Consider the following 23,258-nt stretch of genomic DNA (forward strand, 5'->3'; position numbering starts at 1 on the left):
AAGCATATGCAATGAAATCTAATTTTGATAGGGATTTATTTATTTTTCAAATGCATTAGGTAGATATACCTGGTGCTATGTGTTTATAACGAAAAAAAACCAGGGTCAAAGAACTGCACTTTGCATTTGGAGCAGAAAGTGGCAAGTTTTGTGATGGTCCATTGGTTCTTGGGGGAGTTGACTCCGCAGTTTCCCAAGAAGGGGCTAGCTCTTGCACAAACAAATCTGATGCTAATGCAGGGGTGGCCAACCCATTACAGACAAAGAGCCAAAATACTAGTGGATACAGGCCAAAAAAAAGTGCCTTGGCTGCCCCCTCCCAAGAGCAGAGCAGGCTTTGCCCTTTTAAGGTGGCCATTCGGAAGGTGGCCATTTTGAAGTCTACACTAGCATCCTGTGCAGACAGAAACACGCTGCCCCTTTCAGAGCTGAGAGCTGCGGGTGCAGGTGCCACAATTTTTTTCTTTGAAGAGCTGCATGTGGCTCGCTAACTTCGGGTTGGCCACCTCTGTGCTAATGGTGGAGAGCTCCACTGTTGCTTAAGAGTGAAATTGTTGACCATGGGCTTTGTGACAGAGCTATAAACAGTCTTTTTGGACCCATGCCATGGAGCACCTTGAAGATAAGGACTAGGATCTTGAACTTGATTTGAGTGCATCAGAAGCTAGTGCAAAATGTGTGGTGGGACCAGGGATGTAAAAATGCTAGTTGGTTAACTTAACATTTAACTGGTTAACCTAAGCAGGATCCCAGGCAGGAGACCATTCCAGCCCAGCTCCTGCTCCCAGCCTCACATGGGGCAGGATTCCAGCATCATGCAGGGGCCAGGTGGGGCTGAGCAGTCCCCGGCCTGCAGCAGGCCCCAGATGAGGGGCTGCTTCCAGGTAACTGGTTACCCATTCACATCCCTACGTGGGACAGGTGTGATGTGCTCGTGATAGCCTGTGTTACTGAGATGATGAAGTGCAGTGGATTTTCACTGCTCGCAGTTACCTAAGTGCTTCAAGCATCATGCTCAAGTATAGCATGTTACCATTGTTCATTTGAGAGGCAACAATGATATAAATAACTGAGGCTAAGTCTTTGTTCACCAAAATGGGGGAATGGGTGAGGGGCTCTGAAGGAGAGGAGCCAGGGCAGTTGAACCCTGTGGTAGTGGTGCCTCAGCTCAATTTAATTCAGCCCTGAATGCAACAAAGGATAGGGCTACACAGAAAAACTCAGGGAGCTCAAGTTGTGTAGTTCTTTAATTGCCCTGTATATTTCCAGACCCAGGCTGGAGCCCGAGCTCTAGGTCCCTCCCACTCTGCAGGTGAAAATAGCCCTGCAGCCTGAACCCTAGTCCGCTGTCACAGGCCAGACATGGGTTTTTCTGTGCTGTGCAGACATACCCAAACTGCTAACATGGAGGTAGACCAACTGTTGCTTTGCAAGCACCTGGGGTCCAGGAGGACATGGGCATTATAGGAACATAAAGCAGAGAGAGACAGGGAGTAACATGCGTTTATGCTAGCTAAAGAAGAAAGCCAGGCTAGCCTGCTTCAAAAAGCAATGAGGTCATTACTACAAAACACTGAGCTTTGGCTTGACTCATTTCATTAGAAAAAGTAATTGACTCGAGAACTCTTGGTTAGTCACTCATTGAGATGATGAGCATGCATTGCCTCAGTTTGGTCTAAACCGACACACAATGCTATCTATAAGGTTCAAGGGGCAAAATTATATCTCTTAATCATGACTGTAACCAGCCACCTCTGGGATGTTTGACTTTTTTTTTTAAACCAACCAACCAACCAACAAGTTCAGTGCTAATTCAAAGAGCTGTTTATAGAATCGCTCTCACCACTTCCTACAGCACACTTATTGTCCTTGGAGGTTTCCCAGCCAGCTACAGTTTAACGTTCAAAATCATAATCCATTGTGGTACAGGTTCAGGGACATGACCTTTACCTATGCCCCTTTTGGCTGTTAAGATGTCTTGAGCCTAAGGAGAAGGTTGCACTAACAAAGAGTCCAGGGAACCTATGTTTGAATCCTGCTAGACTGTACTATTAAATTAATTATTGTTCATGTAGTTCCAACAGTATTATTTTGCAGCATACTCATAGGATCTCAAGCTTTAGTGCTCTTTTGCTGTTCTTGCATATCAGTAAGACAAGTTACAGCCCTCAAGGTTCCCAGTCCTATGCCTTAGACACAAGACCTTTGATGCAAAATTGGAACTAGAGGTATTTGAACAGTTGTATAAATGTATATGAAGATCATGATCAGTACATGATTTGAACACGCCTTTCCCTTTTGTATTCTAAAATGCATAAAAAGACAACGTGAACAAGTACTGTCTCCAGAACAGTACAAATAAGACTATTCTTTGTCCTTGACATTAACTCCCCCTGCTGCAATAAAAGCACAATTACACCAACTAAAAGAGTGGAATAAAAATTATGCAACTTTATTTGTAAGCTTTTTTATTTGTGAGCATTGATACACACATAGCTATGTGAAATTCTTAAAGAGCTAAAATTGAAGTTTGCATAGTTCTTTACATTTGGCACCTGTATTACACAGATTAAGAAATATCAGCACAGAACTGTTATTCTTAGAAAGTAATCAAATGTAACGATAGTTCCACACCCCATCCGATCACTCCCCAGAATAATCACAAAGTTAATCCATTCTGAAATTTAAAATAAGTAAAGTTTGTATGCAGCTGTAAAGTTTTTTGGTTCAAATACTGAAAAACTTCAGATCACTCAAAAGTCCTTCACCTTTTGTGGAATGCTAGATCCTCAGAATAAAATAGATACGTCACTCTGTGCCATACCCCTTGATAAATTGCACGTTAGGAAAAAGAATTCATAAATACTGGAAAAGCCAGTTTAGAATTCTTTACAGAGGAGAAAGGATATGCCCAACAGCCAATGGCCTAATCTTTTTGAACTAACAGAGTGAAGGCTCACTCATATAATTCCAGCTTGACAACCGTTTTCTTTAGTTTTCATGTGCAGCTACTAAAAAATGAAGTTGTTTCCAAGGACCATACATTAAGAAGATTAAGTGACAGGTTGCATTCTACTTTTATCAAGGTGTTCTGTAAATTTGGGTGTGTTTTCACTTCAGACAAAATGTGTGGCCTTATCAAAGTGTATGATGAAAGCAGGAATACTTTAAAATCTGTTACATTAATTTATCACTAACTGAAATGAGAAACCTCTATATATCTCTTGTAGGCTGTGTCTAAACTACATCCCTTTTTTGAAAAAGGGATGTAAATTAGACACTTCAAAATTACAAATTAAGCCGGGATTTAAACTTCCCACGCTTCATTGCGTAGAGGTGGCCGTGGTTTTTTCGAAATGTGGCTTTTCAATAGAAAAATGGCAGTTTAGATGGGGATCTTTTGAAAATAAAATCCTTTTTTGAAAGATACTGTAAACCCCATTTTTTGAGGAGTACAGGATCTTTTGAAAAAGGGTTTTATTTTCAAAAGATCCCCGCCTAAACTGCCATTTTTCTATCGAAAAGCCACGTTTAGAAAAAACTGCGGCCGCCATTATGCAAATGAAGCACGGGAAATTTAAATCCCGGCTTCATTTGCAATTTTGAAGTGTCTAATTTACATCCCTTTTTTGAGAAGAGGGATGTAGTCTAGACCCACCCTCAGAAACAAATAGCCCCAGGCAAGGAAATACACTCTGTTAGTTCTACAGGTTGAACCCCCTGTTGTTTGGGATTCCTCAATCTGGCAACATCCATTATCTGGCAGGACCATGAATGTTTCAGGAGCAGAGACACCCGGTGGAGGACTGGCAGCTGGGCTGCCCATCTCCCCGAAAGCTGGGCTACCTGGTGTGCCACATCTAGGCAGCAAGGCACAACCCAGAGGGGCTGCCCAGCGGGGCCAGGACCCAGCGCATAGGGAACTGGGCTGCAGCTGGGCTGCCCAGAATAGCAGGGAAGGGCGTGGGAGGACTGGCAGGGCATCAAGGCTGGTGGTAAGGGGGAGTCAGCCAGGAGGCTGGTCCAGGGCTGGGGTGAGCCGGTAGCTGGGGAGCCAGATATGACCTCCCCTGATCTGGCAGAATCCCTCATCCAGGACTGGTCAGGTCCCAATGGTGCTATGCCAGGGAGGTCCAACCTGTAGATGGTTTTCTATCCTTTTGCTTAAGAGATTGCTTAAGATATGTAGCTCTGATCACATTTTTCTACATTTCTGGGATATGAAAAAGTTTAGCATTAAGTGCTTAAAAGCAATACTATAAAGAATATAGAAATATGAAACTTTCACAAAGTATCACTAATAGTTAAAAAAAAGAATGTTACAGAGCAAGTTTCTTGATTATTCAGAGTCTTTGGGAATATGCCAAATATTTGTAAATGCCCGCATATTACATTAGAAATGCAGTGACTTTGAAACATGGTGATACTTAGTTTCATGTACATGTTCCCCCTTTTAAGACATCATCTTTTTCTTACATTCTACTGAGCAGAAGACCATTCCTTCTATTGGCATGAATTTCTGGCCAATTAGACTCTTGCTACAACAGGAACACAGGAAGCATTCTGTTGTGGCATGCCAGTTGAAGTTGTTGTAGGTTACACGTTGAACTTCTGGATCAATAGCATTATGACAGCCTTGGCAGACCTGATGAGTGAAAATAGCAATCTAATTATAAACACATTCTCTCTCCAGTTTCAGGAAGAGGTAGAAGCTAACCAATGGTGGAAGAGGGCATGGGAGCTGGGGAACTGGGCCTGGGGAGCAGTGGAGGGCTGGCTGGCACTGGCTGCCTGGCTCATGATGGGGCCACTGAGTCAGAGGCAGTGACTGCTGGCTCTGTGCTGGCAGGCCTGGTGCTGGCACAGGCACTGTGGCAAGAAGCTACCCCTTTAAGGGCTCCAGGGCTGGGGGAGAGGAGAGGAAGTTTTCCTGATTATGCCCAGAGTGGCCACCAGAGCACCTTGGGAAGGGCTGGAGGCCCGCTATTCTGAATAAGCATCTACACAGAGCTTATTTCAAATTAGCTATTTTGAATTTGGCATTATTCCTTGAAGAATGAAGTTTACCAAATTCGAAATAAGCGCTCTGCTATTTTGATTTAATTTCGAAATAGCGGTTTGGCTGTGTAGACCCTAGTAAAGTTTTTTCGAAATAAGGGCTGTTATTTCGAAATAACTTTGCTGTGTAGACATACCCTTAGATAGATATTAGCAAATGTGCAGGGCTCTAGATACAAAATTAGTATCTGCGTTTACAAAAATTACTTGGATATTTGCACCTACATACACAGATGCAGATACCTGTGGTTATAAAGCGGACAGCCACGGACTTGCAGGGTTCTATTTATTTGGAACTGGAAATACAATCAGGCAGCAGTACATCCCTCTTCCCCCCCAAAAAAGGGTAAATACTGCACAGTTCTGTGTTAAGTAAACTGATAACAAAAATAAAGGAAGTGTTTAGAAAAAGATTTGAATAAGTAAGGAAACTGTTTCAGTGCTTGTTTCAATTTAAATTAAGATGGTTAAAAGCAGCATTTGTCTTCTGATGGTACAGCTCTGGAGTTGTACCAAGTTAATGTTCAGTTGTAAACTTTTGAAAGAACCACCATAATGTTTTATTCAGAGTTGCAAACATTTCAATTATGAACAACCTCCATTTCCTGAGTGTTTGTAACTGAGGTTCTAATGAAGCATTATATGTATCATGCCTAGACCTTGTATTCAAGGAGTTGAAAGAAAAATCTTAAACTCCAAGGCAATTCAGGAACTATGTAAAAAGGGAGATTTTAAATTCTTGGTAATATATAGAGAAAAATCTTATAATTTATGCTCATACATAATTTAGGGGCTGTTCTTGCCCTCAACAAAAACAATCATTCACATCAGTGATTGCAGGACTAAGCCTATAGAAAAAAAGACACCCCTGAATGAAAAGCATTAACAATGCTTATAGCATTCCTAGTGTGGATCTCATCAATTAATTGTCAACATACCTACAGTAGATGTTCTAGTCCTTTAACAGATGAATAGACCAATGTTAACTAATATGTGTGGTTAAAGTTACTGCCAAAACTACAAAGTGAAAGTCAAAACCCCAACTCTTGCTCTTCCCACTAGACCACACTCACTTCCTGTTTCATGATGGATGTGCACTATTACTTTATGTGTAACTGGTAAGACTTGAAAAGTAGTGATGAAGTCTGATATAAAAACCCCTGATGGTGTTGTGAAGAAACTGACAGTTAAAGGTGGGAAAATGGTAGCAGCACTGCTTTACATTAGCAAAATGGATTAATGTCTCCTACACCTTAAAGCTATCCTCCTAGCCCGTTAAGCTAAATAAGTCATCATTATTGTAATCAGTGTTGTTGTAGCTGTGTTGGTCACAGGAAAAAAACAGACCAAGTGGACGAGGTAATATATTTTACTGGATCGGCTTTTGTTGGTGAGACACAAGCTTTTGAGTTTACAAAGATCTTCAGGTCTGGGAAAGGTACTCAGAGCGCCAAAGCTAAATATATTTCCCAGACCTGAAGAAGAACTCTGTGAAAGCTCAAAAGTTTGTCTCTCCTCACCAACAGAAACTGATACAGTAAAAGAGATATTATGTCACTTACAAAGCCATCATCATCCCAATTTAAAATCTTTGTTTCTAAGTAGTCTTGGTTCAAGTTTACACACTAAATGCTCTCAGTTGTCTAGTAGGTTAACTGATTGCAGTCTTTTAATCTGCTTCTATATATACACACACACATTAGAAAATTGTTTCAGTATCAAGTGAAAGTAGAAAACAATTGATTGACTTCAACAAACGGAAACAAGTCATACTTAGTATGGATGAGAATGTGATAGCATTCTGTAGTGTCATATGATGTTGTGCTCCCTATTTCTGACAGATCAAGCTCACTTCAAATATCTTACCACAGCATGATTCTTCACGTAGCATGGTTTGCAGACAGGCTTGTCATTTACCATGACATAGATTTCCCCAGCCAAGACGCAGTCACAATCAAAGCAGCAAAAGTGTTTCAGATGCCAACTTTGACCCTCTGCTTGAGTATATTCATTGCTGAATATCAGCTATGGAGGGAAAAACACCAGAATTGTATCATTTGAACAGTATTTCTGTCTAGGAATCTTTATACCACTACCAAGAAACATTGCCATGTTTCGAAAATTGGTGAGCTGATTCCACTGTTTATGAATCCAGATTGTTCCTATAAACTAGGGATGTAATAGTGTAGTCAATTAACTGATAAGCAAAAGCTTATCAGTTAATGCTATAGACAATGTTATTGACTACCTGCATTCTTTCCCTCTTCCCCACCTACAAGTAAATATTTTAGCAGTCTGGCCAGCAGCCTGGCTTGCAATGGGTCCAGGACCTATCCCTGCTGTGACTCTGCATTTAAAGTGTATTAGGAGCCAGGCAGGCAAGCAGCACGACTCAGTTCCAGCTCATGCCAGGTCTGGGAGCTCGGAGTCCACCCCCACTTTCCGCCCACCGGACAGGAACTGCTGCCACCCCATGCTGCTGCCTCTGTATCAGAGGCAGCAGGTGGAAGCCAGTATTTATGGGGAGCTAACTTTTAAACTGGCTCCCCTCAAGGACTGGCTCCCGCCTGCCACCCTGCACTGCTGCCTCTGATACAGAGGCAGCAGCGTGGGATGGCAGGGTCTCCCTGGGAGTGGGGCCAGGAGTGCACTGGCTGCCAGCCCCACCTCGGGGGACTATAGAATAGTCGAGTAACCTCATAAATGATCACTTAATTGATTATTCAATTAACCAATATTTAACATGCTTACTATTAACATGCACGTTTAAAATTACATTTAGTTGGCTTTGTTTTGGAGACATTCTAATGATTGTTAACACAGTAGGGTCCAATGGCACTGATCAGTATAATCTCTGCATTTTTCATTAAGATATTTGTATAATTCACAGGGCATTCCACCTACTGTCCTTAGCCAGAAAGACTTAAACAAGGCCAAGCTAACTACATTGTATTCCACATAAGTCATCTCTTATTTAGTTGATTAAAATGTATCATTCAACACTTTGTATGTCACCGTTTTGTTCAAATTCAATTACTTTCAGAATCAAAAGGAAGAACTGGATCACAGTAAAAAAAATAAATATATATTCCAAATATGCACACTATGGGGCTACCTCATCACATCCAGCACATCGGGGTTTCTCGCTGTCACAGTAATGTCTTCCACAATATAGCTTTCCGCTCTTCCAGAAGTAGATCATGTCCACAAGGAGTTCACTACAGGTGCAGCAGACAAAACAAGCAGGGTGCCACAGTTTGTCATATCCAGCACGCTCAGCATAAACAGCTGGATCCCCTTCTTTCATATTTAGTTTGCAGCAGAAGCAGGACTAGAATGAAGCCATCCAAATTAAGTCAGATATAAATGTTGGTTTTTTTATAGATATATTTATATAGCCTCATTTTATATTTCAGTAAATCCTAACTTCCTAACCTTCCTAAGGAGGTGAAGTTACTCCCAAGGTCAAGGTTAGTAAATTTAATCCCAGGTTTAATTAAGCAATAATACAAGAATGCAAATTAACTAGGTGGTGGACATTCATCCACTGGAACTGGACAGAGTACAAGAAAATTTCACATGGTTCATGGAACAGTATGAAAGTGAATTAAGTGCATGTTACTACAGGAGTTCTATAGGCTGTGTCATACAGGAGGCTAGACTAAATGATCACAGTGCTTTTTGCCTTAGAATCTGAGCAGAGTCAAGAACAGCAAACAAGAGGTGCCTGACCATTCTCCCATTAGTATTATTTTGTGTTCCAACTCTTGGCTACACTGAGGGAACTAGTGAAACCAGCAGTTGCTGAAATAAAATTGGATTCCATGAAATAAGAATAAGGCCAGATACTTTTAAGTATTGAGAAGAAATTCTGAAATAGTAGCTGTGTCTGCCAAACATTAAATGCCGGTATTGTTCCTATTTCAAAAATCTTTGTGTTAAGCCTACCCTCCTATTCTACTGAGCCATTCATGGCTGTTGTCCAATTATCTATCTTTGGGCAGGGGGAAGGAAGAGAAAAGTATAAACACGATCACATTACAAATAGGTTCCAAGAAGTTTAGGGATAGTGTTGTACTAATATTTATATTCTATACAGAAGTGGTTTTGTCTGCCAGGTGGAGAGCAGAGACTCTACATGCTATTTAGTTTATTTATCACTTGTACATTTGATGCACTGATTGATTTTGTCTTACTTTGTATCTTTTTTCCTTCCTCCAATAGCGTTGACTATGCAACTCTCTATTGACTAGCTACTGTGATCCCCATATTCTGTTTTCTTTCAATTTTTTACAAAACTTTAGTCAAAAACAAAATAGGCTACTGTGCTTTTCACTCCTTTCAAATAAAATATCTCCTGGAAGTGTACATGAATGGGAGAGCCTGGATAACAAAGAAACTGTTGGAGGGGAAAGTAGTGGAAGAGGTAAATATTTTTTTAGCTCATCTCCTTACTTCAGGCCTGCTTATGCTCCCATAGGAAAAAAACTTCTAGTTGGCTCCAATTAGTTTCAACCTGAGCTAGAGCAGGTCCTCCATCTCCCCTGTAACTCTCTAGCCTTGTGAGATAAAGAAGGGGCATTGTCCACACAAGATTTTTTTCCACAAGACATAAAAGTTCAATTCATGGAACCCCGACTATCCAATGTTCCTGCTCTACAAGACTTTTTATTTATAGCAAAACAAAAAAATAATTGTAATGAAAATACTAGTGGGCTGAGCCCTGTGCTCACTACGCTTGCCAAGCAGTCAGAGAGTGTGACAGTGTGACGACATCATTGCATGAGAGCTTGATCACCTTATTTTGTTGCCTGGCAGGAAAAACATATAAATGTGAGTGAGAGAGCGATTTGAGTGTGTCCTGACACCTTGACAAAACCTAATTTTTACTTTTACTGGGAGAGTCCCAACTCCCCCCTTGTATTCAGTTTGGAAATACATACATATATATATATGGGTCTCAAATGTCCAATGTCACTATTTGCCCCCTTCTTACTAGGGCAAATCATCTATACTCAAGTGCTTTAGCTTATACCCTCCTAGAAGATTTAAATGGGAGAGAACTGGCAGGAGTGAATTTTCTATAAATGTTCCTCCATAGGGGGTTGTGAACGATGTTCCCCTTGATCAAATGCAATTCAGACCAGTTTGTCATTAGGGTGTCTTGTGAGGTATCACACTTTGCACATGGGATTTTTTTTTTTTAAACAGGAAAGATATTGTTGCTGCAGTATCACCCAAGAAGGTACAGAGTGCATGGCAATATCTTGTTGTATTTTAGCTTAATTTCACCATAATAGGTGATTTGCTACACGTGGGCACATTATTTTAGCTTGCAGTGGTAGCAACCATTATTGCAATAGCAATTCTGCTATTTATTTCAAAAAGTAGTTTTCAATATTTAAGTTTGTTGCAGAAGGTAAGGATAGTAAAGATGGTCACATAAAGTTCCTTAACTGCATCAGTGCACACTTAAATTAAAAACTGGACAACAAACTACAGAATCTTGCCTAATGTTAAGAATAAATATTATGATGCACATATATAAAATGAACTCTAAAATTACAGATTCCTTCCCCATTCAGCCCAATACCATCCATCTATTACCCCCCGCCCAAGATGCTCTGAAGAAAGAGTTCCTTGTTAATAGTTCATGTGAATAATATGAATTCCACAGTCTATCCACTCTTCACAACCCAAGAGCAATGCTGTTCAGGGAGAAGAAAATAAATAAGTAGTAAAAGATGAATTCTTAATTTCTGGTAACAAGTCACCTGCGGTTGAGTCTAGCTTGCTAGCTAAACTGCACTTCTTTATATTTACACCCAGCTGGAGTTTGCAACCTTTAATCATAACAAAGCAAGTACGGCTAAAAAAGGCTTGTACAGTAAAACTCCAGTTGTCCGGCATCCAGTGGTCCGGCACTCCTGCTTGTCCGGCATCACCTGGAACCTGGAAGTGCTCCAGGCAGCTGGACAATTGGAACTGCTCTGCCCTGGGCTTCCAGGAGTCAGCCGCTGGTCAGTTTCAGCAGCGGGTGACTTGGGGAAGTCTGGGGCAGAGCATAAGAATACAAAGGAACACAAGAGGTAGTATTTATTTGCTGCATTTTTGTGGAACAGTCCACTAAGAGATCTTATTCATATCCTTGTTGAGACAATATACTACCAATACTGGGAATTTAATGCCATCCCCTAAACATTGCACAGAACTGAAGATAATAGCAGACAAAGAAAATGTGGTTCTCAATATCAACATCTGACTAGTCAAAATATCAGTTATACAGTCTGACTGGTGAGGAAACTACTTTGTTCGGAATATATAATATTTTGGTTCTAGGTTTAAAAAAACCCAAAACAAACCAAAACAAACAAACCTCCCAGCAAATTTCTCCCCAGCAAGAGGACAAAGGAAACAGGTTACTAAGAACATTTCTTCCCCTTAGGAAATTAGTTTATAGCATAAAGAACATTATTCCCATCTACAATCACCTCATTAAGAACCACACTGTTACATTACTTATCAGAATAAGGTATAATTGTCTACATAGTTAGAAAGTTTAGAAGTGTTCGCTGTAAGCAGTTATTTAATATTACCAAGAGTCTTGCATTTCAACCAAAGGATATTTCAAATGCCTCCAATGTACGAGCTCAGTAGGTTAAAATAGTAGATTAAATGGTATCCGACAACAGTCCACTTGTAGGCTTTAATATTACTGGCTGCTATTTTTACACTTACATATTGGGATCCTTTTTGATTTGCTGACTTGTCCTCCATTGCCCCTACAGCTGCTGAGGTGCTTCTGTCACCATTATTTGCATTATTCTTGTCAGTGGCTTTAGCTTCCACCTCATTAGGGAACTTGACATCCCCCACACCAAGTGCCTCGTTCTTGTATTTCTTCACAAATTGCTCCATCTGCTTCACCTCATTAGGAGATAACTCATGGCATTTCGAAGGATCCTGATCATGAGCAGGCAGTTGCTTTGCCAACTGTTTCTTCCTATACTGAGCGCCTTCTGAGCCAGCCACAGGTTGTTTCTCCTTCGGAAGCATCTGCATATATTGCCTAGCCTAAACCAGGAAGAATTACATATAAGATGACACTTCAGTTATGGAATCTAGCTTTTTAAGCAAGTAGCTAAAAATCAACAACAGTCAAATTCATCACTTGCAAAATCTTCTGTATAAACATTAAACTCCCAAATTTTAGTAGTTCAAGATGAATGCAGTAGATTAACTGACTTGTGCCCATTATGAAAACATTCCCATTTCTAACTGGATTGTTCCCTACATTTAAAAATTGTGGTATTAACTCCCATAAGTTATAAATCCAACGTTTAATATTTATATAGCACTCTGAAACACCATCAACATGTCTGTAAAGTAGCTAAGTATTATACAGATGGAGAAACCAAATCCAAAAAAGCATTAGGCAGCTTGCCCAAGGCTCAGTACCAGATAAGCAAAAGAGGGAGATTTAGCGTCAGGAAAAAAGGTACAAAACTAAAAACACAATCTGTAAATGAATGCTAAGTACTGAAGGGCTTGAAATATGTAATTTTACTTAAGTCATTGAAAAAAAGATACTGCATCCTATCAGAGAGACAGGCCATAAAGACAGGATGTACAGATATGGATCACATTGAACTCCAGTATATAAAGTTAACAATTCAAGTTAAAAAGTAAAATAAAAATCCTCAAAAGGCTATCCAAGTGTCTCATCTGGTTGAGCTGCTAACAAACTGAAAAGAGCTCTTCCTTTAGATGTCAACACTGAGCTTGTTCTTACCATATACAGTAACAGAAATGTGTAGCTCAGAGTGTTTCCCTTTGCTTTAAACAATGACATAAATTGTATTTTTATAGTACATCTAATTTCTTTCAGGCCTTCTAGAAAAGGACAGATTTAGGCATTTGAAAATTCTCTTAGCTGCTATTACTAAAGGCACATGTCTAATAATTAGGATTAAACACTGCATTAGGCAATAACGCAGCTGCTTCCCCAACACTCCTGAAGTAAAAACCTCACAGACAGTATGCATTAAACTATAATATACTGAAATTTGTATGAAGACATAGGTGGGACAGGCTGAATAGCAGAACATTTTTATTTGGGAAGTGGAAGGGTAGGGGGAAGAGAAGGAGAGAATCAGGTTTTAAAGTATCTGGACATTTTAAAAGCTATAAACAAGGATATCCTATACGAGACCCACAAAAACTAACCCTTTAACTAAGTTGATTTCCACAGCCTCCCCTTCAACCACCAACATAGAAAAACACTCCAGTAAAAATGTTACTACTAGTTCTGCATTTCTTACCAGGGTCTGATTTTGAACAGGGGGAGCCCATTCATAAGTCACAGTATTGATGGATATATTCTTCTTGGCAGATACCGGATTAGTCAGTATCATTACGTTGCGTTTATACATGGGAATCCCATCAGTTTTCAGCTTTGCAATAAGGGTTGTGTATTTTGTATCTTCAAAGAGCTTCCCTACTTTCCGATCTTCCTCGTTGCTTGTGAGGACATCATGTTCCTCTTGGCCACATTTGCAGTTTCGACATATTTTTCTATAAATTTTGGAGAAATGTAGGCAGTTAGCACCTTGACTTCAGGCTGCCTCTGAAACTAAAGAAGTTTTCCACAATTCCTGTAGTTATCTTCTTTGCTCTTAAAAGACCCATTCTTTATAAATAAACCTCAAGTTGTAATTTCTTTATCAGTTTCCACACACCCCTTTTATTGCATTTGCACACTGAGGTTGTTATTACAAAGTTACTAATAACTGCAATACCTGGCTTTGTTTTAAAACACTTGCTCAAGAGGACAAATAAAAATCTATATTTGAAGTAGATACCACAAACACAGATTACAAGAACGGCTATATACTAACTCAGACCAATGGTCCATCTAGCTCAGCATCCTGTTTTCTGAGAATGGCAAGTGCCAGATGCTTCAGAGTGAATGAACAAAACAGGACAATTTACTCTAGTGATCTACCTCCTGTCATCCAATCCCAGCTTCTGGTAGTCAGAGGGTTAGGGGCACTCAGAGTATGGGGTCTTTACATCTCTAGCAGGTAGCAGCAGAAGGTGATTTGCAGCCAGTAAACAAGTGACTGGTGAGATACACAGTGGAGATGAATTGCAGATAGCAGGGCACCCAGCCAGAGCAAGTGCTCAGATGACAAAGCAAGCAAGGGGCCTTCTCCTCGGAGTGGGAGGTGAACTCACAGACATTGAACTCTGAACCCTGGGTCCTCAGTGACCAAGTACAAATGAGTGACACAGGAATGGGATAGAGACTATAACACTGCAATTCAAGTTTACTACTTTGGAATGAAACAAAGTAAACTGAAATAAAGTATGCCATCTGATCAAACACCCTGCTACAGCTCGGGACCAAAGTTATATTAACATACCCACAGCAGCACTCTATCAACCTCTCTAAGACAAAGAAAACTGAGGTGATCAGAGAACTCATTTACAGCACAGAGAAGTTTAATAACCAAGAAGAGGAAAAAACCTCAAGATACTTGAATAGCTGGAAAGTTTTAGAAGTTTATACATCATTCTGACTGACTAACCAATTATGGATTAAAATGAATATTGTTTTTAATTGAGTTTTTTTTTTTAAAAATGTTGGTTTAACAAATATCCGATTATTCTTCAAAATAAGCCTATTTAAAAACAAATTTGGGAAAAAATGTCAACCTATGTTAAAGCCTAAGTTCACTGCAATCTAATCTATTAAAAATATTTAAAATAAAAATAGTAAGCAATATGAAGTTTTAAAGAAACCTACATCACAGAACTGGAGGAAGTCACTGGCTCAGCTCCGTCCTGATCCAGAGTTTCCTGAACTGCTAAATCAGCTGTAGACAGCAGCAGCCTCTTCTGGTGCTTAATGAATATTTTTTCATTTTAGTGTATTCAAATAGTTCCAATCAATGACTAATTCAAAACTAAAGGAGCTGAAAGCAGTTTGTTTTTCCCTTCAAATTTATGTATAAACTCTCAAGGTGTGTTTAGATTACAGGATATTTCAAAAAAAATGGCCTTTTTTCAAAAAACCTTCCCCTGCGTCTAGACTGCTGCCGCGTTCTTTCGAAAATAAATCGAAAGAACGTGGCAGTTTTTTTGACCAGGGAAAACCTCCTTTTACAAGGAAAAACATCTTTTTTTCAAAAGTGCTCTTTCAAAAAAAGGTGCTATGTAATTCAAACTGTGCTTTTTCGAAAAAGAGCATCCAGACTGCCCCTTTCGAAAGAGGCTTGAAGTCTAGACGTATAATAGCCACATATAACACTTCAGCTGTTTAATAAGCAGTTTTAAATGCAAAACATTTTTTGATAAAATGATACTTTGTGTCCTGTACATTAGAGATACATTTATTTAATAAAATTTTAAATGCTGTTGTGTATTTAATTGAATTCAAATTTCCATACAAAAAGAGCTTGATGCAAATAATAAGGAAAGAAAAATAACCTAGTAACTAAGAAGTGCAACATTCCCTATTGTCATCAAATGTTTAAAATTAACAATGGGTAAGTGTAAGTAAAGAAAATATATTGCTTAAATGTTCACAGATGCAGCATGTCCTTCTGTCCTTTTTGATAAAAAGAAGCACAAAATGTAGGGCAAAGATTATATTTAGCTGCAGATCAAAATAGGTTTAACGATTACAAACCAATGAGAGAATCAATCTTTCTGTAGGAAACTAATGAAAAACAGTTAACAGTGCCCTCATGCCTGGTGTTTAAATCCTCAAGCCAGTAAATCTTTTCAATCAAGTTAGGGTTGCTAATATTCTAATTGCACACAACCAAACACTTGTCCCATTCTTTCCCTAAGGCTTGGACCAACCCTCCATTCATCTCATCTGCCCTCCCTCTGTCACATGCTCTTCCCCACCCTGTCAGCCGACAGTCAGGGCAGTGTTTGTGTGTGTGTGTGTGTTACTGAGAAAAGGTTTAACGTCCGTGCCTTTACCGCTAGGACCGGGGTCCCGTCGCGGAGGGCTGACAGACGCCCCAGAAATTTATAGGAAGAGCTTATTCCATCTCAGATTTCAGCTGCTAGCATACAGGATCCCTTCGCAGCGGTCAGTCTAGGGAAGACTGAGAGATGCCCCAACGGATCTGTCACCTGGGAGTGACACGATCCAAAACGCCCAAACTCTTCCTATACCTGTCCCTTATGACCAGCTGAAGTTCTTTTAAATTGTGCTTTGTTCTGTTACAGCAACTGAAGGAGTCAGGTTAAAGCTTAAACAGTTACAGGTTTATTAAAGAAGCTTATAAATCATATGGTTACAATGACTATTGCTCTATTTTTTAACTGCTAGCAAATATAGATCTTAAAAATGGTTACAAAGAAAATAAAGATAGAAAATAGAAATAATGGTACCAAGTGACAGCTTAATCTTTAAAGAGCTCTAAGTCTATGTGTATACTTAAGACAAAGGACCACATCCAGGTACAATTTTTACCCCCTTCTGTGCCTCTCGATTCCAGCGGGTCAAGCCAGGGCCGGTCCATCAATTCCTAGGAAAGACGAATACGAGATGGGCATCCCCGTGGAACCTCGGGAGGTCAAACACCTAACCCGACCAGCAGATAGATGGTAGATTGACACTCAGAGTAAATGTGCTGCTGGACCCATCTTTATATCCATAGCGGCCCGTTTCCTCTTTCTTATCTAAGATGCCAAATTGTACTGGTCCGTCTTTGTGATGCCAGTTCTTACAAGCAAGTTTCAACTTAATTTACACTTGCAAGAGAGATAACTATATTGTGAGTACTAGACATTTTTTTTACTGGGCGAGAGATTCACCTCCCGCGGACGGCTGTGTGTTCATATCAATATGGGTTTCAGTCAAGGGCACTTCTTGGCAGCCTCTTGGTCAGCAATTGGCATATCTCTGTTTACAGCCATTCATGGTCACTGAGCCTGCATAACCGGGCCTTCTGTTCGAGGCTTTTACTGCTCTGTGTGCCCTGTATGCTCCAGGCAAGCAAAGATGGATGTTACAGGGGGGTTCCTGTCTGGCTACACGCCCTCATTCACTCAGGGAATGTCTACACTACCACCCTCGTTCGAACTAGGGTGATAATGTAGGCAACTGGAATTGCAAATGAAGCCCGGGATTTGAATTTCCTGGGCTTCATTTGCATAAAGCCGGGCGCCGCCATTTTTAATTGTCCGCTAGTGCGGACTCCGTGCCATGCGGCACGGACTAGGTAGTTCGGACTAGGCTTCCTAGTGAAATGAGGAGTAATGGTAGTTCGCACTGGATCCCCCTTGTCCGCATGTTTGTTAACCCCTTCAAAGAACTCTAACAGATTAGTAAGACAGGATTTCCCTTTACAGAAACCATGTTGACTTTTGTCCAACAAATTATGTTCTTCTACATGCTTCACAATTTTATTCTTTACTATTGTTTCGACTATTGTTTCCGGTACTGAAGTTAGACTTACCGGTCTGTAATTGCCAGGATCGCCTCTAGAGCCCTTTTTAAATATTGGTGTCATATTGGCTACCTTCCAGTCATTAGGTACGGAAGCCGATTTAAAGGATAGGTTACAAACCACAGATAATAGCTCAGCAATTTCCCATTTAAGTTCTTTTAGAACCCTTGGATGAATGCCATCCGGTCCCGGAGATTTGTTAACATTAAGTTTTTCTATTTGTTCCAAAACCTCCTCTAATGACACTTCAATCCGGGACAGTTCCTCAGATTCATCACCCACAAAGGACGGTGCAGATTCAGGAATCTCGCCAACGTCCTCAGCCGTGAAGACTGAAGCAAAGAAATCATTTAGTTTCTCCGCACTGGCTTTATCGTCCTTGATTGCTCCTTTTATAGCTCGATCATCTAGGGGACCCACAGGCTTTTTAGCAGGCTTCCTGCTTCTAATGTACTTAAAAAACATTTTGTTATTTCTTTTTGAGTTTTTGAATAGCTGTTCCTCAAAATCTTTTTTTGCTTTTCTTATTACATGTTTACACTTGATTTGACAGTGTTTATGTTCCTTTCTATTTATCTCACTAGGATTGGACTTCCACTTCTTAAAAGATACCTTTTTGTCCCTCACTGCTTCTTTTGCTCTTACCCCGCAGCGTAAAGGAATAATAGGTACTTCACGCTGCTTCTCCTTGTAGGCATAGATCTTTCTGAGCATGAGTAAACTTGCTTTTAACTTGATTTGAGCGCAAAGATAGATTGTAAATAAGGGTGCGTGCTAGAGATAGAGTTTTCAGGCTAATTTAAATAAATGGGAACACCCTGAACTGATAAGCTTGAAATGTAGATAAAGTGAGGACAAAGCAACTGGTCCTTGCACAATTTTGCTACATGCCCAAACAAGTTACATTCAAGAATTGATGTTCATAGCTACAAAAAAATGTACATAAACAATGTAGTGTTTATGATTTTGTATTGTGGAATCACCCTGTATGTAAATAGGGTTGTCAGATACTTTCACAAAAAAAGACTGGGGGACCAAACTTGTTGAGCACAAAAAAAAGGGGAGGGGGGGAAGGGGGAGCTGTGCCTTTACATTTCTGCACTCCATGCCAGATGCAGCAGGGGGAAAATATACAGTATTTTCTTTTCATTTGTTTTTTTTAAACCGGACAGAAGATGCAATTACCGGACTGTCCGGGTGAAAACCAGACACCTGGCAACCCTATATGTAAACTCCATGCCTGGGCCCAGCCAATCTGTGTATGTAGTTGTTCCATGGCCAAGTTACCTAATTAAGTTACATTGAGTGACAGAGTTTTTTTTGATCCCAGAGAACAAGATGAAATGTTGGATGAGGTGTTTCTGGATAAGCTAAGTGGAAAAGGTCTTGAAGGAAATCCTAACATCCCCAGTCTTTGAGGTACAAATGAGGTACAATGAGGTACAAAATTTGGCTTACGCCACCATATTTCCCAGCTCCTGGTACAGCTCTGGACAAAGGGTTGGAGCATAGACCTTGAAGAAAGTATTGGTCCCAAATAGCTTTTTGTGATCTAGGCAGGCTATTAGCATCTTTTGGTATTCACACAGTAGTGCTAATTCTCACACTGCATTTCAAAGTTGTCGGAACATTCCTGGAAGAAGGTTACATTATGGGACTCCATTCTACATTATGGTTGACTCCCCTGTAGGGGAAAATATGTATCCATACTGTTGAGAAGTATACAGGCAGTCCCCGGGTTACGTACAAGATAGGGACTGTAGGTTTGTTCTTAAGTTGAATTTGTATGTAAGTCGGAACTGGTACATATTATAGGGGAAACTCTAGCCAAACATTTCTCCAGAGCTCAGTTTTATTCTCCCACACCTCACTTCCCTCAGTCCTTTATTCTCAAGCTGAGGTGTCAGCTGAGAAAAGCCGCTCCGTCTCCCTGGTCTGCTGGGGGGGGGGGGGGGCACTAGCTTCGCGTCTCCCTGGTGTGCTGGGGGGAAGCAGCTAGTGCGGGGTTGCCTCACCCCGTTTGTAAGTAGGGATCCGATGTAAGTCGGATCCATGTAACCCGGGGACTACCTGTAGTTCTCAATCTTTTCCCTACCGACCCCTTAATAGATAAACCTGCATGCAGATCTCCAACCAGAGGCTGTGTGTGTGTGCGTGGGGGGGAGAGGCGGGGTATCTGGGTCACATGTGCTCGCCCTGTTTTCTGCCTTCCATTTGGCCATGCACCCTGAAGTGCCAATGTAGCCGGGTAGAACAGTGCTACTGCTTAATCCAGGAGTCAATGACTGTGAGGTAACCCCTTCTGATGGCAGGAGAGATATTTCTTCTGCAGTGATGCTGCAATTTTTGGTTGCTCCCTCTCCCCAGCACAACCCAGGCAGGGTTACCTACTGAGGCAAATCAAGGGGTAGAGTTCTGCTACCTGAGGCTGGTCTTGGTGGACCCCTGAAATCTGCTGCACAGGTCCCACCCCAGTTGAGAGCCAGTGCTGTAGAATATTAATGTAAGAGAATGCATGAAGTTTTTTCCTTTTGAAGGGCTGTTTTGCCAAGTTTATAGGGATATGCATTTCAACACTTTCCTTGCTTTCCAGGAGTGGGCAAAAACCTGCAGGAATGATTCTTTCATCAATTAACTCTACATTTAATTTGATTAGTAGATTCCACATTGCCTTACTTTAATAGGCTTTAGGTTTTTATTTTATATAGTGTTGTATATAGCTACCTCTTAAAAAGTAAAATCCTGACAGTGATAAAAAGTTCAGAAATGAAAAAAACAAACAGAAAAAGCTAAACTGCTCAGGCAAAAGTATGTATTGTGGGTAAGTTGAAGCCTTAAGACTACAGGATGAATACCACACTGAGAAGAAGCAGATGCATCCTCACTACATAGGCTTTCACAGTTATGATAACCCAGTATAGACAGAGGTGTTTATTTTTTAAAATCTTAGACTCTCAACCAATCCTGTAGCAATTCGAAAATCCTCCATAGTTACATGGCTTCACAATCATACTATTTAGAATGCCCTATTTAAAGCTTTCACTTTTGTCTTTCAAGCCATTTTGTGCTATGGACAGAAAAAGGCTTAGAGTTTCTAGACCTGGTCTTTTCCAAAGAAGGGATAAGCAATGACCAAATAGATAGCCATTATAACTTTCACTCTTGTTCTCCAGAAAGAGCCTATGGATCTTTTACACACACACAAGGAGAATCCCAGCAGCCTTCTGAAGTGTGCTATGCTAGCTTTGGGCTTGACATTAGAGAGGGAGTTTCCAAACTGTGGCCATGCCAGCACAGTTGGGGACATTACAATCCCTCTGTGTGGTTGACACTATTTTGCTCTGCATGGCATGACCTCTTATACACAGTGCATGCAAGATAATGATTCATGGAGGATGCCATTTTGTAGAGCAAAATGGCATCCTCTATATGATATGACCTCATAGTATGGGCATCCAACGTCAAACTGTGTGGAGGATGCCATTTTGCTCTTCAAAAATGGCGTCCTCCATACTGTCTGGGTCCTGGGAAAAAATAATTAAAAACAGGATGACACTAGCAAAAAGCTTGGGAACCCTTGCAAGCCCATTAAAACTGAAACAGTGGAGTGCAGCTTCAAATTATGTCCAGTAGAGGGAAGTGCTAGACTGATATCATGCAGAATGTATTCCGACAGATGTTAAAAACCATCCAAACAGTTGTTGCATTTAACAATCTCATTTAAGCCTTACAACTTTACATAACATAAGAACGGCCATACTGGGTCAGACCAAAGGCCCTTCTAGCCCAGTATCCTGTCTACCGACAGTGGCCAGCACCAGGTGCCCCAGAGAGAGTGGACCGAAGACAATGATCAAGCGATTTGTCTCCTGCCATCTCTCTCCAGCCTCCGACAAACAGAGGCCAAGGACTCCATTTTACCCCTTGGCTAATAGCCTTTTATGGACCTAACCTCCATGAAATTATCTAGCTTCTCTTTAAACTCTATTATAGTCACTTTAACAGCAACTCAGGCTGCAATTGTCACTCCTACGGCCCACACTCTTGTTTCAGTGAAAAGATTGCCTTGAATGGACTAGCTAACAAATGAAAAGCTGATCAAATTAATGTTTTGTCCATTTGGCTGATACCCTATTTAAAATATGAGCACTTTTGTTTCAAGCTAGTATGCTCAACTGAATAGTTTTTCAGCTGCGTTTCCTGCTCCTGACTGATAAACTGCTGCAACACACACTCATAGGTCTGCATTTTCATTTAACAAAACTTGGAGCTCCTTTTTATTCATTACCCATTTATACATCACAATGCACTTTACAGACTACTTGCTTCACTTTATAAGGCCATTTGAGAAGAAGAATAGGTCAGTAGTTAGGGGCAATAGACTGCGGATTGGCAGACACTGGTTCAATTCGCCACACTGCCAGAGATCTCCTTCGTGATCCTGGGCAAGTCACTTAGCCTCTGTGCCTTGGTTCCCTCTCCCCCATGTAAAAAAGGAGATTTCTTTCCTATCTGAAATATTATTCATAGCCTAACACATTCTACTCTTATCGGATATAAAAATGGGAATTTTCACTCTCATTCTGAAAGTGCCAGTCTTGATTACCCATTTTAAATATTTCCAACAAATGCCTCCATGTTTTCTCCTATGAATGAATGCCCCATAAATATTTGCAAAGCCCCTGCATTGTCCTCAAAATTTTTCTATAAGATCTCTTAAAAATACCCTTGACAATTATTCAATTGATTTTCTGTGATCACTATTTTTTTTTAAATGATGACCAGTACTTTTCTCCTGCATCCTCCTAGTTGGTTTTTATCTGCCTATTGTCTACATTTTACACTTAGCCTGTGTCTAGACTGCAGGGTTTTTTCGAAAAAAGTAGCCTTTTTTCGAAAAAACTTCACCTGCAGATTACAAATTAAATCGAAATTAAATCGAAAGAACATGGCTTTTCTTTCGATGGCAGTACTCCCCATTTCACGAGGAAGAACGCCTTTTTCGACGGAGATCCATCGAAAATAAGTGAGTGTGGACGTGGGGAGGCCTTTTTTTTGAAAATAATGGCCTCCAGGAAGAAGCCCTGGTGGACAATCTGGGGCATGCCTTGCATGTCTCTGGTTCCTGTCTGCAGCCACTTTTTAAAGGGACAGTCACCCTCACAGCCACTTGTGGCATCAAAGCAGCCAGAGCACATGGCTGTTCAAGTGCAGCCATGTCCCACCCCCAAGACCCTCCTGGCCCTTCCAGAGAGCCTTCTGGGGACCCAACCAGGGGTGCCAAACACTGGGCACCAGCACTGTTTGGGCCAGAGCTCAAGACCCTTTTCAAGCTCTGGTCAGAGGAGGCAGCCTTACAAGCCCTGAACACCAGGTGGTGAAATGCGGACATTTTTGGCCACATGGCAGAGGCCCTGGCCCAGAGAGGGCACCACCCCCACACCCAGGGCCAGGTGCACTCTAAAGTTAAGGAGCTGCACCAAGGCTATGTGAAGGCCAGGGAGGAGAGCTCCCATTCTGGGGCAGCCCCCCGCTCCTGCCCCTATTATTCAGAGCTGGACCAGATCCTTGGTCGTGGTGAAGCATGCACACCACTGCGTCTTGTCCAGTCTGGCTTGGGGGACCCTGTGGTGGACGTGCCAGAGCAGGACCCAGAGCAGTCGTCCAGGAAGTCTGGAGACGGGGAGATGGTGCCGGAGGAGGACAGCGAGGAGACGGTGACCCTTG

General features: G+C 41.0%; 1 protein-coding gene across 2 annotated transcripts in view; it reads right to left on the bottom strand.

Moving 5' to 3' along the window:
- Nucleotides 1-2,431: 2,431 nt before the first annotated feature.
- TES (testin LIM domain protein) overlaps nt 2,432-23,258 on the bottom strand; it is a 42,923-nt gene continuing 22,096 nt past the window's right edge. For both annotated transcript variants that reach the window (XM_006122535.5, XM_014573352.4), the window contains 5 exons: nt 13,380-13,632; nt 11,797-12,132; nt 8,174-8,389; nt 6,925-7,083; nt 2,432-4,645 (listed from right to left, as the gene is read on the bottom strand). In XM_006122535.5, the coding sequence (XP_006122597.3) occupies nt 4,454-4,645; nt 6,925-7,083; nt 8,174-8,389; nt 11,797-12,132; nt 13,380-13,632 (1,156 nt within the window). In that variant the 3' untranslated portion in view covers nt 2,432-4,453. The remainder of the gene's footprint in view (nt 4,646-6,924; nt 7,084-8,173; nt 8,390-11,796; nt 12,133-13,379; nt 13,633-23,258) is intronic.

This window comes from Pelodiscus sinensis, chromosome 1, assembly GCF_052426305.1.
Source record: "Pelodiscus sinensis isolate ZL-2025 chromosome 1, ASM5242630v1, whole genome shotgun sequence".
Classification (NCBI taxonomy): Eukaryota; Metazoa; Chordata; order Testudines; family Trionychidae; genus Pelodiscus; species Pelodiscus sinensis.